At 39.8% G+C, this 19,165-nt stretch overlaps 2 protein-coding genes across 2 annotated transcripts in view; one reads left to right on the top strand and one right to left on the bottom strand.

The window, feature by feature from the left end:
• The first annotated feature begins 2,283 nt into the window (after positions 1–2,283).
• Positions 2,284–5,136, top strand: LOC123982238 (T-box-containing protein TBX6L-like). Its single transcript, XM_046067665.1, has 8 exons — positions 2,284–2,411; positions 2,676–2,778; positions 3,483–3,647; positions 3,748–3,894; positions 3,988–4,064; positions 4,292–4,365; positions 4,524–4,737; positions 4,941–5,136. The coding sequence occupies exons 1-8, from the start codon at positions 2,284–2,286 to the stop codon at positions 5,134–5,136; spliced, it is 1,104 nt and encodes a 367-aa protein (XP_045923621.1).
• Positions 5,137–11,422: 6,286 nt separating this feature from the next.
• crkl (v-crk avian sarcoma virus CT10 oncogene homolog-like) overlaps positions 11,423–19,165 on the bottom strand; it is a 15,472-nt gene continuing 7,729 nt past the window's right edge. Inside the window, exon 3 of the mRNA XM_046067011.1 lies at positions 11,423–13,811. Within this exon, the coding sequence (XP_045922967.1) occupies positions 13,677–13,811 (135 nt within the window). The 3' untranslated portion in view covers positions 11,423–13,676. The remainder of the gene's footprint in view (positions 13,812–19,165) is intronic.

Below are 19,165 nucleotides of genomic sequence, written 5' to 3'. Positions count from 1 at the left end.
ACATTTCTAAGCATGCCCCTAGGGAATGGACAAGTGCTCAGGCCAATCCAGCTGAAAATTTTGATTTCAAGACTCTTGCATGAGCTTCACACGTGACCATATGGCTCATCCCAATTGCTACTCAGGTTAGCTCAAATGCCACTCCGTTGCAAACTTAGGGCAGATTTACAATTATTTTCCCCCCAAATCTCAAAGAAAGTCAGTGCATGCCATATAAATAGAATATGGACATCTGGTGTGGTGGATTTAAAAAAATATATGCATACTGAATTATGTCCAAAAAGCATAACTAATACTCATATGTGAGTTTGTTTTATAGTTTTTGTTTACCATTGTATCACCACCACTTGTTTCAAGAATGCTGATAGATTTAAATCAGCTAAATGATTAACTCTTTTTCTTTTTAAAGAAATACGCCATTCTTCATTTCTTGTAGTAAGTCAACAATCATAATCCTTTTGCAGATATTTTTGTCTCGATTAGCTAGTTTTTGTTCCTTGTTTCCTTTAGCTTCAGTGTTACAAAATTCCTCGCTGTCTGACAGCATCATATATGTTCTGTATCGGCTCTTCATTTAAGCTATATGATGTTTACACTGATGGTAAATATTCAAACCTCTAAGATTCCATGTTTTTGTATGGCTTCAGCAAATGGAAATATTCAGGATGTTTGTTGTTTTTTTTTTTACATCCTTTTATACACATTTCCCCAAAATTCAGCCTGACATTATTTGATATCTTTGAAAACTTTGAGCTCTCCACTAGACTTTAAAATGAAGTTCTGTGAGTTTGAACAATAGACATTGAAATTCATGTAGGGTGAACATTCATTGGGATGTAAACTTTTGAACGTTGTCCTCTAAAGTCCAGACTGCTGCTATTCCCTCCCTCCCATCAGTCTTTCATGTGAACGGGCTGCTAACTGCTGGCTCCATCAGAGGGCCCGCTCTCCTCCCAGGGTACTAGAGGTAGTACAAAGGTGTGGGGGGGCAGGGCCAAATGGCCTCATAGGATTAGCAGCATTGTCCGCCATTGTCAAAGCTACACCCCAACTCCAGTCACCTCTGTAATCTTCCGACCTGTTCTCAATACACAACCAAAGCAGCCAGGAAGGGACCTGTTTGTCTGCTCTTCCCCCTCCCCCTCTTATTTCAGGTATAGTACATGCATAGTGTGTGACTGGCATGTAGGTGAGCACTGAGCACTACTAGATTCATCACAATCAGGTCTTAGGTAGATTATTTGGTCTTTGGGTTATATCTACAAAATCATAGAAGCCATTGTGATTGTTTCAGAGTCCCTAAAAGTGGTAAGAACAAACAAACAAAACAGAGTAAAAGCAAATCGAGAATGAACGCACTGAGGTATTAGATATGTTTATGTTCCTTTTTAGTGGATTATCCTTCATATCTTTTAAATTAAAGATAAACTTAAAACTTTTCTTTAATGGCCACCTTTGCACAGGTCTCGCTCTGTGATCAAAAACTACCAAAATGGTAAGCATGAGACTTTGCAGGTATGTATAATGAAATACCTTCACCCCAGTATAGTATGGCAACTGAGCTTGTTTAGAACTAGATTCCAGCATCAGGTAATATTCTCACCTGCCCCCTCAGTCTGCTCTGACTACACCCCCTTGGCTGTTTAGACCCCACCCTTTCTGTGATGACCAATCAAGTTCAAGGCTCAGATTTTTCAAGGATAGAGACCCCTCATGTATTGGACTTCAGTGTTAGAACATCTGAAAGCACCACTTTGTATTAAAGGTTCTGTATTTGGTGTTGACAACAAGAGGACACAGCAACATGCAGCACATCTCTGGTAAGTCTTATCTTGTTACACCAAACTATTCTGTATGAGCATGCATGTGCACCGTGACACTGGAATTATTAATGATAAAACACACAGTAATGATGTGTTCATTTTGGGCTGTAGGTACATAGTCACAAATGCAAGATTGCAGTGGAAATCTTAATGAGGTCTTACTTTGCCTTATTTCTTATTACAAGACATTTCTTCCAGAGCATGAGAAATTGTTATATATATTATATTTAAAAGATTTGAAGGGAAATATTGAGAATAAAATTAGAATTTTCAAAACTATCCAGGTATATCTCAGCGTTAAACATTTTAAGTGGAGCTGTTCACAGAGAGAAAAGATCTCTCCAGTTCTGCTACTCCTATAAACCCCATACTGCAATAAATCAGGCATATGTTCTATAAATATGTTTTAATTTTTTGCAGAACATTCGTTTTCTCCACAGACTCCAAATCGAATTTAAGCATGTCCAGGTCCCCTCCAGCAGCTGACTCATACCAGCAGGGCTGCATCAGGATGACCCTTGAGAACGCAGATCTCTGGAAGTCCTTTCACAGCATCTGGACAGAGATGATTATAACAAAGCATGGAAGGTAACAACGCTGCCACAGATAGTCAGCTACTGAATTAAGACTTAATCCACATACTTGTATTTCTCTGCTTTCTAAAAAGACCAACAGTGATTTCTATAATATATCATATAGACCAACACCTATGGGAAATTGCCTGTGCTGAGGTTTTAGAGCAGAGAGTTTAACTGCACACAGTTCACGCAATTTTGTGAACCCCACAGGATTTGATTCCAGTACTTTGCAAAAACATTTAAACCATTCACTGACTTTGTGTATTTGTTTCAGGAGAATGTTTCCACACTGCAGCATCAGTCTATCTGGGCTTCAACCTTTTGCCAATTATGTTGTCATGGTAGATATGGTTCCTGCAGACAGCTTCAAATACAAGGTAAATGCATTATGCAACACACACTGAGAAGTATGCACTGTTGTACTCCTTTGGGGTTCAGACACAACATTTTCATTTAGTATGAATGAGCTTTTTTAATTTCTTGATTTACATTGTTTTCCACATTTTGTGTGGTTTGCTGAAGAGTAAAAGCAGCAGATTGCAGTATGTAAAACAAAGCAGTCTGCAGCCAGACATTGGCCGGCCCACTCTGGGCCATTCACCACTGCATATCAAAGCCTTCCTGTTTGTGCACTCTCGGCTGGAAGCCCAATCAATTAGCATCCCTCCTTATTCGCAATCTGTGAATGAGGAGCAATCAGTCATCCATACATTCAGTGGCTCTTACAACAACTGCTGTGGCCCATTTGGTTACAGATATTGTTTTTAGGGCACACGTGAAAACAATTAAGTGCATAATAAAGGGAAAGTACTGTAGGAGAGAACTGAGAGAGTTTTTGGTGGTGGTGAATTTGTCCAAAGTGTTTTTTTACGATTTTGTAAATTGTAACACAGGGAGTTCTTTACAGCAGTCCAATACATCCTGCCAACAAAGATGTTTTCATGCACCACAGCTCTCTTGCATTGTAGAGTGGAGGGAAAAAGCATTTCATGCTTCATGAAGAGTTCCGATTAATCAGACATGTCCTCAGAGTCTTACACTTCGTAACATTTAATCCCTCCCTTCCCCAATTTCTCTGTAGTGGAAAAAGGAGCAGTGGGAGGTCGCGGGGAAGGCAGAGCCCCAGCCCCAGTGTCGGACATACATGCACCCGGACTCCCCTGCCCCAGGAAGCCACTGGATGAAGCAGTCATTGTCTTTTCTCAAGATGAAGCTCACCAACAACACCTTGGACCAGCACGGCCATGTAAGACCCCATCGAACACACAAATGATTATACCATGCTATGTTTACTTTTCACTTTACCCAATGTGTCTTTTGCTCACTCTGCCCTTTTTACCCAACAGATCATTCTGCACTCCATGCATCGCTACTACCCCAGGTTCCATGTCTGCCAGGCAGATAGTCCTTACACTGTCCGCTGGGGCCCATTTCAGACCTTCTCCTTCCCAGAGATGACCTTCACTGCAGTGACCGCTTACCAAAACCCAAAGGTAGAAACATGTACATCAGTTTTTCTGTTTGATTGAAACAAAAACTCTGCACCACCAACAGTTTGACAACTATCTTACCTTTCCTTTTTTAAGATCACTAAATTGAAGATTGACCACAACCCCTTCGCTAAGGGATTCAGGGAGGGGGGCACCCACTCCCACAGTAAAAGGTAGGAATTCCATGTTTAACAAAGTAAATATAGTTTGTGTACATTGTTATCTGTTAAACTCTGTGCATCTTTAAGTTATATTTGTTAATATGAAAATACTTATATGTGTTGTAGATATTTGCAATCACCATACGTTGCTAAAAATATGTCTGCCAGTATGGACATAACCAACAGTGAAAATGAAATCTGAATGGACAGAGAAGTGTAAATGTGTTATGCTTTCATAGGTGTCGTTCAAATAGAAGCCCTCCCGCAAAAAGAGCTTTCCTGGACAAGAAAGCTCTTTGCAACAGTCCCCCAGGTAAGTTTCATCATAATTAAGTAAAGTTTTTACTCCTACAGCTTGTGTGAATTCATACTATGGCAAAAGATAAAATTCCTTGTGGTATTGTTTAAATCAACACGCCAGTGTCATTACACTTCTATGAGATCCTATTAAACATTGTATTTCCCTCTCAGGCCTGCAGAGGATGCCCTCCACCTCTCAGTCAGTGCAGGCAATGAAGAATCAGGCCTCCACACAGCCGTTATTGAAGGGGGGTCACCTTTCAGCCTGGGCACTGGAGCAGGACCCATCCGAGAGTCCACACGCTGAGCCCCCGGAGCTGCACGAGTATGACTACAGCTGTGAAGAACAGATGGTGCCTGCATCCACGGCATACCAGCCCTACAGGTATGACTTAAGATATCCAGGATGAGATCAAATCTAATGAGACTTAGTTCAGGAAAATAAAATATAAACATTCATATCATTTGAATGTAACAACAGGAAGCAGTAATGAGTAATTCCATGCACTTCACACTTTTATAACCTCAGAGACTTCTTGACTACTTAAAGATGCACAGGCAGTAAGCATGTCTTTTTCTGTTCTCCAGACCTGCGGAGTACGCCAGATTTCCATTGCCTTCCAATGACGTGGATCCAGCATACAACCCCATCCACCCTCCCCCTCATCCACTTGCCACAGCTGAACACAACGGCCAACAACATGGCTACTACCACCATCCCCACCACCATAGCCACGCAGCGGATTGGAGCCAGTACCCGCTCTTCTCCTACTCCAATTGGTGAATGTTGACCCTGTGCAATTGTGACATCACCAGTGGAGGATAAAACCACTAAAGCCTTGAAGGAATGTTGTTAATATGACATTTACTCTTTTTAGCTGACGCTTTTATCCAAAGCGACTTACAATTGATATTTTTTGTTAGAGGTTACACGCCTCTGGAGCAACTAGGAGTTAAGTGCCTTGCTCAGGGACACACTGGTGTCACAGTGCGGTGTTGAACCCTCTCACACCAAAGGCATGTGTCTTATCCACTGCCCCATCATCACCGCTGAGTGGGCCGGCAACTGACGGGCCGCTGCAGTACTTTGTTTTAAAAGTGTATAATTGTGTATAAAGTTTTATATATTTCCAAGAGCATGTATTGTATGTGGAGGTCACTTTAAGTTTTGTCAGTTTAACTGGACTCAAACTGTATTCACCTAAAGTGGATCACACATATGCAAGTTCAGTTTGAGCTTATATGAGCATATATATATATATATATATATATGTATATATATATATATATATATATGTATATATAGTGTTGTATCCAGTCAGCTGGGAAATAAGTGTGAAATTGAATCTGCAGGTATGATGAAAAGATACTCATATGTACTCTGAAAGAACTTTAATAAGACGTGAGGGTATCATATTGAGGTATCAAAGTTTTTTTTTTGAAAAGCCTCAAACGGTTTTCCTCAAATACTGATCTTGTGCTCATCTATGGCTGACAGATGGAATTGCTTTGGACAAAATGACAAAAAGAATTTAATGCATAACAAAATTAACTTTTTTTCAACACTGTATGAAAAAAGATGTGTCACATTGTGTCCCAACCATTATCTGCATCAAAAAATACAAAAAATTTTGTATATTAGTGCTAAGTAAAGTTTTCTCCCAATAAAATGGAGATGAGCAGTAACGAGTACACTTGTCTGGCACTTAGGAATGCTTTTACAATGATTAAGGACATACCGCTAATCTGATTCTTAATGGGTTAGGCTGTGCTAAATATATTTGAATGTGAGCCCCAAATCCATAAACAAGACTAGAAAAAGAGCATGCTAACATGCTGATGTATAATGTTTACTATGTAGTTTATCGTGATAGCATGAAAACATTTGCTAGTTAGCATTAAACACAAAGAACAGCAGAGGCATAGGGGGTCATTCCATGAACATGAATGTCTGTACCAAACCTCATGGTGGCTACAGAAAAAAGTAATTAGTCAGTGGAATTCATCCTCATGAGTGTCTATACAAAAATTTTATGGCAATCCATCCAGAAGTTGTTGAGATAATCTATTTCTGTCTGGACCAAGGTGGTGGAACGCCCAATAAACTAACACTGCCATCTACAGAGCCTAGTGTGGCAAAAAAAAAACTTGAAAATCAATTCATATTGACCTGCCAAGGTGCAACCATAGTTCCAGTTACCACCAACAACACATGGACATGCAGCTCGCTAGTCTCCAGCAAACTTTCCAGTGAATCCAAACACGACTGTAATTTCATGGAAACTACACTCTCTGTGGGACCCTGATGCTCTACTAATCCATTGCTGTATTACAACTAACTGAGAATTCGGCTATCAAATGTCACAAGAACACCAACAATGTCTTCATCAGCTGTATTTGAACGGTTTGAGTGCAAGCATTACGCAACAGCACATATACAGGAGACAAAGAGTGAGAACGATGGAGCAGTGAGAGACTGTCCTAGAGCAGTGAGTCTGACCTGATATAGTGATGACAGACAGCTAGTGTGGAATTACCATCATAGTCTGGCATAGTTTCCCCAGCAGAAGGCAGGAACGTCTGTGCTGTAAATGTTTTATGTGAGAGAGAGCGAGAGAGAGGGGAAAGCCATATCTGGGACATTTATAAAGCTTGAGGGAGCACACTGCAAAGAATTTTTTTTAGAGCACATCAACTGCCGTGTTTTTACGTTACGCACTTTTTTTTACATCACTGTAAAAAAGTACATATAAGGAGGCAAAATCTTGAATGGTATCCAGATTTTGTTTCTGTCCATTTTTTTTCTAAATGAGACTTTATAAAAACCAGACATGCTGGCTTAAAGGATGGTTGTTTTAACCTCCAGGTCTTCCTGGGTCATCTGGGTCACCCACATAGCTCATCCTGAATTCCTCTCACCTCGCTATAAAATGAATTATAGACCACAGATAGGGGTCAATTAGTGTGCTCGTGTTATAATTCCAGTACCGAAGGGCATGTGAGCATTTAATCAAAGCTTTTCAGAGTCAACCAGCTTTGTTGAGTTCTGTTCTGTTACCTAGACAATATCATGGTAGAGCTACTTTAAAACATCAAGAAAAAATGCCAGTTCAAGCTAAAGAGGTCCTTGATAAAAAATGTCTTTCAAACAATCTGCTGGATAAAGTTAATAAAGTTAGGCTTATTAAATTCCATGCCTGAATGTGTCAATCACATTGCTGATGAATTAATGGGCTTACATCTTGTCCACTAAGACTACTTATCAACAATTGATAAAATACTGGGAGCTCTGGAACATTTTCACACTGCTTCAATGACAAAAACCTAAAAAAGGCAGCATGCAGACTAATGTAAAGCAATAATGTTAAGAGTTCATGTTCATTAGCAGAATTTCTATGAACATTATGATTAATCTGATGGTATCAATTATTCTCTGTGTGAGAGCCGTTACAGCTCTAAAGTCACTGATGGCTCAGCAGGTTCAGTAAAAAGGGGGCATAAACAGAGAGATGGTGGGTTCAAAGTAGGGCTGAACAAGTAATCGAAATCTTATCAAAATCGCAATATGGCCAACTGCAATTTTTAAATCGCAGTGTAATATTTGTTAAAGGCAAAATGTGTGTCAAAATACAATTTTTTATACAATATTGCCGTGCTGCAGAGATGTCCTGGCCTACACATGATATTGTTCAGACTATAGAAAACATCTTTGTCTGGTACAGATCCCCACAAAAATCACACCAAAATTTATTTTAATATGTTTTTCAATGAAAATGAGAATAATTAGGTTAAGATTATCATTCCCTCCAATATTGCAAATCACGTCACAAGTGCAATATCAGTCAAAAAAAATTGCAGTTAGATAATTTTTCAAAATCGCACAAGTTCAAAGTCCAGCCAAACAACAAGGAACTTGCGATTTCACATGTCCAGGGTATGCAATTCTAATCCAATACACGATTACATAATGTCTAGTTTGCCAAGACATGCTGTTGTTGTGATGTTAGCTATAGCAGCAGGGGAGTTGTGAGCCGGATCTGGTGCGCTGGCTCTAGGAAGCAGTTCTCTCTGCATGTTAGCTTTGCTGCAGCAACAGTAGCAGTAGTTTGCTAACCGACAACTGAGCTAACGTTAGTTACACGACTTGCTGTGTTGCTGTTTGCTCTATATCATGGTGTTGGTCATGGTATTGAATTTCTCCAGAATCACTTCCCCCACCTTTAAATCAATTCAATGTCACCAGTGACAAAATGTTTTTTTTAGCTTATCATTGTTTTTTTAATGCAAACCTTTTATCTTCATATTTTCAGACAGCAAAGATTCACTGTACATTCACCTCTGCTCTACAGCTTGTTTGAGGGCGGTGGTGGTAACGCACTGTAGAAAGGCCTTCATCGACCACACTACACATCCATTTACACACACACACACACTGACACTGTGCCCTGAGGAGAGGTCAGTCAGCTACATTTGATTCATTATGCTCATTTTCACTGCAGCAAGCGCCTATCACAGTCCAGAGGAATACATTGATTGGCTTTAATGGCAGTTTAACCTGGTACATACACACAATGCACAAGGCATCCGGAGGTAAAGGCCAGACAGTAAACTAAATACACAGTTTCCCTAATCATGGAATAGTTGTGAAAGACATAATTTGAAAAGATTTTACTAAAATTAAAGAACATAGAACATCTTACTACTGGCACAAAAGTCAAAACACAGTCTCTTGACTTCTAGGGGATGGGGTGTTGGCTGTTGGTTGGCTGAGACAGAAGAGTTTAGGAAGATGATTAAGGAAATTATATAAATCCTCTGCTACACTATGCTTAAGTTATCTGTAAGTGTTTCAAATTTTCTGTTTTAAATTGAAAATGTAGAATTGCTTTGATTGCATCATATGCATTTTTACCTGAGCACCATCAGCATAAGCTGTGATTTCAATTTGATCATCTGTTCCTGTGACTTCCTGTGATATTTAAGCCAAAATCTATCCATTCCCTCACAGTCCCCAAAAAGCACATAAGACAACACATCTTCATTTGATGGATAAACTAGGCTGTGGATAATCAATGAGCGAGCAGTCTCAAGACATGCTGCGTATAAAGACTTGCTATCTGTGTAGAATTGTACTATTTTACAGTCATTATACATTTACTATAGATGCATGTATGCCTGTGGATACTACACATAGGAACAGTTGCATAACCTAGCATATTTATATATGCCACATATATGGGTGGCCCAAAGGTTAGAGAAGCAAGCTTGTGACCGTGAGGTCGCCGGTTCTGGGTGCGGAAAGTAAACCAAGCAGTGCTTGCTCTCCCTCAATTACCACCACTGAGTTGCCCTTGAGCAAGGAAGGCCCCAACAGCCCAGTGGAGCTGCTGAGTGGCCAGAAGACCAGGCTGCGGTTGTACTGGGCAACTTCCAGGTGTGAATGTGTAACAGTGTGAATGTGATAAGGGCCTTCCTGCAAATGAGAAGTTGCTCGCAGTGAAGCTCCCTGAATAAATAAAGGTTAAAAAAAAATTATATATGCTTCAATAAAGTTCCAGTGGAGGGTCACTGTGAATGGTTGGGATGTTCTTACATTTTGTAAGATAAAGCCCTGTTATGCATAATGGCCCGCTTATACACCAACCTTCTGTCACCAGAAGCACCTGATCCGGAGTCAGCTAATCTATGCCATGAGTACAGTAAGAATAGTTTTGTTTTTAAAAAGAAGTGCACCTTAAAGGCATGACAGTTGGGCAATAAGGGCATGTCCTTTCTACATTATAGTTGAAGTAATTGTAAGGGTATGCTAATTTTCAATCCCGTATACATTTGTTTGCTACTTACAGTGCTGCTTGAAAATTTGTGAACGCTTTACAATTTCTGAAAAAATGTGATCAGGCCTCATTCGAGTCCTAAAACTAGGTAAAGAGAACACAGTTAGCCCACCTGAAGTTTGCTAATGGCCATGTGAATTAACCAGAAGGCTTTTGGAAGAATGTTCTGTGGACAGGGAGTCCAAAATAAAACTTTTTGGTTTAAATGAGAAGCGTCATGTTTGGTGAAAGCCAAATGCTGCTTTCTAGCATAACAACGTCATCCCAACCTTGAAACACGGTGATGGCAGTCTCATGGTTCGGGGCTGCTTTGCTGCTTCAGTGCCAGGGTGGCTTGCGATCATAGACAGAGCTATGAATTCTGGATTGTACCAGCAAATTGCACAGGACACTGTCATGGTATCTGTTTGTAGACTGAAGCTCAACAAAAGGTGGGAAAGACAATGACCCTAAGTACACAAGTCTATAGTCAAGTCTATATAAGCCTAAGACACAGTCTACCAAAGAATGGTTAAAGCAGATGAATGAGTGTCAAAGTCCAGACCTGAATCCAATAGAAATGTCGTCGAAAGACTTGAAGAGAGCAGATTATGCATGCCGAGTTGAACCAGTTTTGTAAGGAGGGATGGGCCACAATTTCTAGATGCCAATGTCTGGCACTGATCGTTAGTTACATAAAAAATTAGGTTGAGTTTTTGTGGTTAAAGGAGAGGTCATACCAGGTACAGACAGCATAGATAGTGTTATATAATATTAATAACCCATTCTGTGCAATAAAGTATTTTTAAGACTTTGATGAAGATCTGATTTGTATTCTTGATTTGGATCTGTATTCACATTTGAGCAGAAATACAGAAACCTAAAGGGGCACTGTACACATCTCCAACATTTGTAGGACCTATTGGGTTATACTTGTTTGTGCCTGGGTTGAAAAGTGCTGAACAAACAGTCACAGAAGATGCTCATCTGAAACATTGCCCTTGAAAAGTTTTCCGGTCCCCATCTGTAGGTCAGGTGACTTTCTTTAATTAGCACTTCATTAAAATTCATTAATTGCTTCCTTTCTCCTGGGCGCAGCCAGAATCAAAACTGGAACTGTCAAAAATTAGAGCAAGAACAACTGTCCTGTGCTCTAGATACACAACCTGTGACGACAGGCTGCTGCAAACAGGTCCACACGCACCCCTCGGTGTCTTAAAGACAACATATAGAGGACAGAGATACCAGACGAAGCAATTTAAAGAAGTAGACGTAAATTTTATTTACTTGTTCTGTACATAAAGGGTCAATACCAGCACAGGTGTTAACCACGGGAAATATTAACACATGTAAATGGTATAAGAAAATAAAAGGCACAATTTTCAATTCTTAAGTAAAAGACAGGCTTTCCTAGAATATGAGAAGAGAGCACAGTAATACTGCCATTACAAAAACAACTCAGAAGCATGAGGAAAAGCTCACCTCAAAGAAAGGAAAATCAGGGTGTATTGCTTAATTAGTAGATTTCATTAAGTTTGATGAGGAAAACCCACACTGGTTTGATTGCACACACACCAGGAGGGATTAAAATAACAGAAACCTTTATTTAATTAAGGACATAAATGACATTAAGCAGCATTTGGCCCGGTAGAACCATCTCCCCGGCCAAGAGGTCATGCACATAGGCAACCAGCAGGCATTTTTTCCCTTTTGTAAATGTCACCATAGTACTTTTGTTTAATACAACACCACTCATTGTAACAAAAATGCTTGATTTAATAGCAGACTATAAACTAACAAAACAAAAATAAAGCTAAATTGGGATACAACTAAAAGCTGCACAATATTACTGAATGAAGGGCCGAGCAATGATGTGAATGGAAAGCACCAGAAGAGACTGGGGTGAAATGGTTCATTTTTACAGCAGAAATCTGGGAGTCGACACCGTTTGCACAACTGTTTAATCCTCGGCTCCTACTGATCAAATAAAATTGGTTGCAGCGCAGTACAAACAAAGATGCTTTCCACTACTCCAATAGTCTGTTTGCATAACGAGAGACAAAAACTGCACGGGCCAAATATTTAAGCAATAAAGCTGGTTGAAATCCTAAACTGACAGGAGTAACATTACATTACATGGTTTGAGAGGGGACTGCATGCGCTAAAAGATGCATTTATCTTACTCTCTGAAAAAGGCATCGATGGGATCTCATTGGCTTGTTGAGACATTTCCTCCTTTCCTGACATACGCCACTGAGTGTGGAGTTTCTCATAGTGGAAAGCCTTCAGTCCCCTTGCTGATACTGCGTTTTTAGCTAGCCTTGTTCTCAGATGCTTGTGGGAAGTGCTGCTCAGGGCTAATGCCATTGATATTTTACTTCTGAAAACCTGTTCAAAGCTTTGCACTCCTATGCAGCAAGTTGAAATATATCTTCTAGTGCTTGTTACTGTTGACACTAAAACCTGCTAATCTCTAAGCAATGTCCTGTAAGTACAAAATAATGCGAAGGACAGTAAAGGGAGGTACCAAGTGGACATGCAAAGTTAACCCTCAACCATACATCTTCTCAATGTCACAAATTACAAAACAAACAAACAAAAAGTTGATCATGTGGCACAAATAAGAAAATGATAAAATCACATATGGCCGTGTCATGTCTTATTAACAAAAGATAAATACGTCTGCAGCCAGACTTGTGCCAGGTTCAAGAGTGGATGGGATCATGGGATCTAAGAATATACTACCAAGCTATATCCTCCACAAACCCATTGCTCCTGCTTCTTCCTGACTCCAGGCACACATCACATACACATCAAAAACCTGTCAACCTGAATCACTCATGGCTAGTAAGTGTGTGCACATGCGTGTGTGCTTGCTTGTATGATGGTTAAGGTACAACAGTGACTTGATTGTTTGGAGGATTAACATTTGACTGGCTGGTTAGCTCCTCATTGCCTCAGTGCTCTCCCAAGTCCATAGGGATATTGCTTTTCCCTACTTCGTACAAATATCCTTACAATAACAAAACAAACCAACACGTTTTAAAGTCCCAAAGACTTCAAACTTAACAAATATTCAGAGAAATAAAAAATAAAAATAAAAAAAAGACAAAACAGACATGTTGTGATGTAATGTGGTAAATATCTATTGTGAACACACACACGCGCGCGCGCGCGCACACACACACACACACACACACACACACAGATGCCCAGTGATCTGGAAATGAAAAGGACACAAATGCAAAAACACTGCCCAGCCTGGAACCAAGACATGGGAGAGGGAACAGGGAGAAGTGGGGGCAGGTTTTAGTTTGGATCCAATGTCCAAAGCTGTAAACAGTCAGAAAGCCTTGCAACGGTTGGTAACAACAGAGGGGTCACTATCATTGTATAGCCCCCCAAGCAGGCAAGCACGTAACCGTGGTGACACTGGCGGGAAAGGTGTATGAGAGCCAGCACATTCAGGTACAGGGCGATACTGGCGAGAAGGTCAAGTCGAACTCTTAGGTCAGTCACTCTCGTCCGGATTCTGGGGGTCTATGATTTTGACATGGGTGAATGGGAAGAGACCCCTCCGTCCATTCACCTCTCCCTCCCACTGACCACTGATGTTCATCCGTGTAACCATGACGATGTCACCAACCTGAGGAAAGAAGAACAGGAGTCCGAGTTACACGAGGAGCAGGCTTGTTTGCTGTAAATCTAAGTCAGTTTTTAAATTACATACAACGTATGACGTGCAGTAGGGTTTAGAATTATTTTGTATCCATGTAACACAAAAATAAATCAAATTATAAATAATTTGGTCAAACTAAAAAGTGATGGTTTGAGTGAAGTGCCTTACAGAGACACATTTTGTTTAGGTGACCGTGACATAAATGGAACTCAGCCAGCCCCCGTTATCACAGATTAAGTCCTATAACACAACAACTCTCCATAATGTCCTGACAACCCGGGAAACGTGACGTCATTTAGAACACATTTACCATAGCCACCAGTCAAGTATCGCCATTTCTATTTAAAAAGGTACCACACCATTTGCTTTGACACAGTCAGTGGAGCAAAGAAATTAGTTTGCAAGTATGATTTTCACACAATGCACTGCACATTAATTGAATCAAGTTTTAAAATTGCTGCACCAGACTATTGTGAAGATACATTCAAAATGAGACAAGAAAAATATAGTTAACAGTCAAAATTCTTCACAGCCCAAGGACAAACCAAATGCATTTGGCACATGGCCACTGCTCCAAAACTACACTAACTGTATGTGTGAGCTCACACAAACACAACTGATTAATAAATACTTAATAAAAGCTGTTTGTCAAGTCTCCACATCTGCATTGCACTGCACTTTAAGCAGATGACAGAAGCACATAGCTGTGGCTCTGATGGGTTTGTGACACTGATTATGAGCCCAGTCTGTTAAAGCCATATGTTCTTTATCAGGATTAGAAGGGAAAAGTCTCCATCATAACCGTGATTGAAATGTGAATGCGAGGCTACACTTTTTTTAGCTTTAGCTTCTGAATGAGGCCTCAAAGACTTCTAGTCCTAGACATTACCTGTAACAATAACCCTTTACGCTGCCCTGGAATTACAAGAATGCTGTTTAGTCATAAAAAGCTGAAACCCGTCGGTCAAGGAATGATTAAAAACTAAATCCGCCTGTTTGAATGACTCATGACGTAGGGGCATTACACTGCCATCACAAGTTTGCCTTATATGTATTTATGTTTTTCTATTTATATTAAGAGTTGAATTATATATCATGTTTCAAGGGTTAATCGGCGTGTCTTCATTCAGAAGAGGCTGGTTGTTATGAATGCAGATTTTGATTACACCTCTTAAGTTAGTTGACTCCTTATTAACCTAGTACATTGAAGTATTTAACATATCAAATTGACTGTGACCACGCAAAAGCTAAAGTATTCACCTAAAAGAATTTAACTATTACAAAAGCAATAAAAACAGCCTGAAAAGCAATAACCTGATTTCATTTGTGGTGAACTGCCTGCCACTGAAGTGAATAAATAATGACTCATAGATTCTGCTGCTTGAATCCCAGCAACTCCAAAATAGCCATAGTACAAAACTAAAGGGTTTTTGCTGTAAGCCATGATCTATTTTGAGAGACGCATAGAAAAGACACGATGAGACAAGGTAAGGTATGTGTTTTCAGTGCAAAGAAAGTTTTAGGCCAGTAAATCAAATATACCATAGGAAATACTAAGTTTTTAATTAGTGTCTTTTTAGTGACTTGTTTCAAGGGTTTCTGGTAGCTTCCTTCTCCCGATTTATGTAATTACAACACAGACTACTCTATGTATTTATGCCTAGCTTCTTGTACTTCTTTTCCAAAATAGATAAAAGGAGAGAATATTTCAGGAGTGTAGACTTTTAAAACAATTAAATACATAATATTGAATGCAAGTGACTAGTGTAAGATTAGTATACATTTTATGAAGAAATGAGTTAAAATGTAGACTTTTGCGGACAGACAGATCCAACAGAGTAAGGGTTTTCCATCAGTACTCCTGTTTTAGGTTGGGGTTGATGTGAAGGTAAGTGAGGAACAAAATGCATCCCAGAAGAGTAGCAATTGTACCTGCACTGTAATTCAGTACATACATCTTTAGAAAAACCATATGCATGTTTCTATTATCCAGTTCCTAGAGGACCTCGCACACACACAACCCACTTACAATGACAATAGCATCTCTATTTCTTAACGGTAGCTAGTGAATAAGTCAGAACATATTTATGCAGCATCAATTCTCTCAACTAACTGAACCCTTTACATTCTGCCAGTCTTCGTGGGAAGCGCAGCCCCTCTTTGAGCGACACAGTAGGTATTAGAGCCAGCATGGCCTCTGCTGGATAGAACTATGATTCCAAAAAAACAGACCTGCAGCCTTAACATGGACAATGTGTAGATAGGCACAGCTTCTGTACCAAGGTTATTATAGTTTTGGATTTTTCATTAGTTTATTTTTATTCTGTTTTGACTTTGTTTTCAATTTCAGTTTACTTTTAATTAGTTTTTAACGTGGGTTTGTTAGTTTAGTTTTTGAAAATGCTTAGTTTTATAGTTTATTAGTTTTAGTGTTAATTTTAGTCTTAGTCTGCCAAGCTCAGTTTAGTGTTTTGACCAAACATTAAAATACAAGTACAATCATTAGAAATAATGCAGATTTGTGAAAAGGGACACCCTTTAAGCTATCTGAAGCTTGTACATAGGGTCCCAAACACTAAGCGCGTGCGCATACACACACACACACACACAAAGTACTAACACATTGTCTAAATAAATACTACAAATAAATGAAGTACATGCAAACTACAGTATAATTTCAAACCTACATACAGAAAAGCTTAAGAGCTAACTACACTAATCCTACTACCCAGTGGTCCCAAGAAATTCATTACATCAGGCTCTATAATTCTTGGTTAAATAGGTGAAATGCAATAAATGGAGGTAAACTACAATTGATGGACAGCTAAGAAAATGGAAGATAGTGTAGGCCCCCCTTGGAGTCACACACAAGCACCCTGAAGGCAAGTATGACTGGAAAGCAGTTATATTAAAATCTAATCCTTTATTAATCAAAAAATAGGTATTAACACAATGTGAAGCACCAAGAGACAGGTTGGCTGAGATATCAACGAGCCTATAACACACACACACACACACACTAGCTGTAAATATAATGACCAGCAGACACGTTAACGCAGCGTAAGGAGAGCTCACAGTCAATGTACTAGGGGGCAAGTTCATCTCACATGCAAGATGAGCTCTAAGCCAGACCATCAGAACAGAACAAAACAAGGAAAAGACAGTAAAGCCCCTTTTCCACTGCACAGTACCAGCTCGACTCGGCTCAATTTGCCTTTGTTTGGTTTTCCATTGCATAAAAGTTGTACCTGTACATGCTTCCAGGTACTCTTCCCCCCCCATATCACCTCCGTCGAGGTTCCAAGTGAGCTGAGGTGAAACTAAAATGTGACGTGAAAACATGGCAAACCACTGATTGGTCAGAGAGAATCATCACTATTCACTGCATCATCATTGTGTGCGCCAGATAGAGGCAAGCACCTCAAAGTTTTATATTTTATAGTTTTTGTATATAATTTCAGTACTAAATCCACTTCTGAGAAGTTTTGAGGTGAGAAATCAACTGTGCAGATTTAGAATATTGACAGTTCTACGAGAAGCGATGGCAGAACAAAATTTTGCTTGAAAGTTTTCTGAGTTGAGGAACTCCGCAAGTGGCGGCGGGGGAAGCCTGCGGCAACACGTGGGAGGAGCTTGCGAGGTCGGCCTGACGCCTGCTCACAGAGCCTTCTGCTCCCGCCGTCACACAGACCGCAAACAACGGCAGAGGAAAACACAGCTGGGAGGTTTTCGTGCCGGTTATCTGTCTTTACATTCTGAGGAATGTTGAAACGTTTTAACTTAAATAAAGAGAAAGCTGTGTGGATCACTGGTGTGTGTGTGTGTGTCACATTGAACCTTACGTCGTGGCAGTTGTGTGTGGCGTTGCTACGACGACCAACTACATGGAGGGGTACTATTTCTGGGTACTATCTGCAATGGAAAACGGAGTACGGCCAAACCGAGTTGAGCAGAGACGAGTCGAGCTGGTACTGGAAAAGCGCCATAAGTATGGCCGGTATGTGTACAGTAAAGGCAATGAGTTACCTTATGACCGAAATATATGTATTTTTCCTTGTAATTTCTGACCAACTGATAAACAATATATCTCCACAACCTGGAGGAGTAAAGTATAATGTTAGTATAATAAATTTACAGGTTACACTTGATTTGGATAATTTTCTTACAGATAGTTTATTAGTTGAGATTCAGCTGTTGCACTAATAAAACCTTTCTGATATTAGCCTACACTGTGGTTAAGGTTTGATCAGTGCCAATGTTTGTATATTCATTATAATTTCAGATCATAGTAGGCTAAAGGCTACTATAGCTTACTATTAGTAGCTTAATATTATTTGGACAAAACAGTAGTTAAATTTCATTGGGTTGTTTTTAGTCATTCAATTATTGTGCAAGACAAATGCTTGCACAATAATTGATATATATTGGTGGTCAGTCTCTCATTTGTTTATGCAAAGTAGCCTACTAACTTGTCAATAATAATAACCGTGTATACAGAACGACAAGTTCAGCATTTCTAAAGTTTGCTGTAGTGCCTCAACCTTATTTTAATGTCCCGCCTACTCCTGGCTGTGATTGTTTGGTTCGTGAAAAGTGACTTTGACGAGCCTGATGCACACAGCTGCACGAAAGGCTCCTGATCTCCCTGCGGAGATACTACTACTTCATGCGTAAAAAAACAAAAAAAACAATGAGAGGAGAGGTGACTGCTGGAAGTCAAGACGTCATATTTAAAGGAGACCTATTATACTTCTTTTCCAGTCCTATATTGTAGTTCTGTGACTCCTTTATGGCAGCTTTGCATGATTCAAAATGTTTTTTCTTAAACTGATTCTTCTTGTAGGCCTTCATTTCAGCCTCTGTCTGGTCAAGCTGTAGATGCTCCTGTCTCTTTAAGGCCCCCTCTCTCAAAGCCAACTGTCTTCTGATTGGCCAAGACCTGAAACATGTTACCAGGCTGTTGTTGTTGGGGGGGGAGACAGGCAGACTGAGCTTTGCCCTGCCCTTAGTGCCCATATATGGAACACCGGCTCTTATTACCTAGAAGGGAGCCGTTGGTAGAAAAAGCAGTTCAAAACTGAGCGTTCAGAACAGGAGGAAACCCTGAGGTTTTTGCTCACAGGGATTTCTTATAAATGCTTTAACCTCATTATTTTAAAATTTGGCCATGTTTAACATGAACATCCAACATTATAACATTGTAGATAAGTCATAAAATGAGGAAAAGTATAATAGGTCTCCTTTAAGTTTATGTTCTGCTAGCTCAACAGTTGTTTGATAAATGGCTATTAAATCACATTAGGAGAACATTTGAAACGCCT

The sequence above is a fragment of the Micropterus dolomieu genome, linkage group LG13 (assembly GCF_021292245.1).
Source record: "Micropterus dolomieu isolate WLL.071019.BEF.003 ecotype Adirondacks linkage group LG13, ASM2129224v1, whole genome shotgun sequence".
NCBI classification, from domain to species: Eukaryota; Metazoa; Chordata; class Actinopteri; order Centrarchiformes; family Centrarchidae; genus Micropterus; species Micropterus dolomieu.
This window is presented reverse-complemented; position numbering and strand designations above follow the sequence as displayed.

What these genes read in the sequence shown, in the direction of transcription:
- LOC123982238 (XM_046067665.1), top strand. Translation starts at nt 2,284, where the DNA reads ATGTCCAGGTCCCCTCCAGCAGCTGACTCATACCAGCAGGGCTGCATC. An exon ending in ATTATAACAAAGCATGGAAG is followed by an intron (nt 2,412 to 2,675) that starts GTAACAACGCTG and finishes TATTTGTTTCAG; the next exon opens with GAGAATGTTTCCACACTGCA. An exon ending in CAGACAGCTTCAAATACAAG is followed by an intron (nt 2,779 to 3,482) that starts GTAAATGCATTA and finishes ATTTCTCTGTAG; the next exon opens with TGGAAAAAGGAGCAGTGGGA.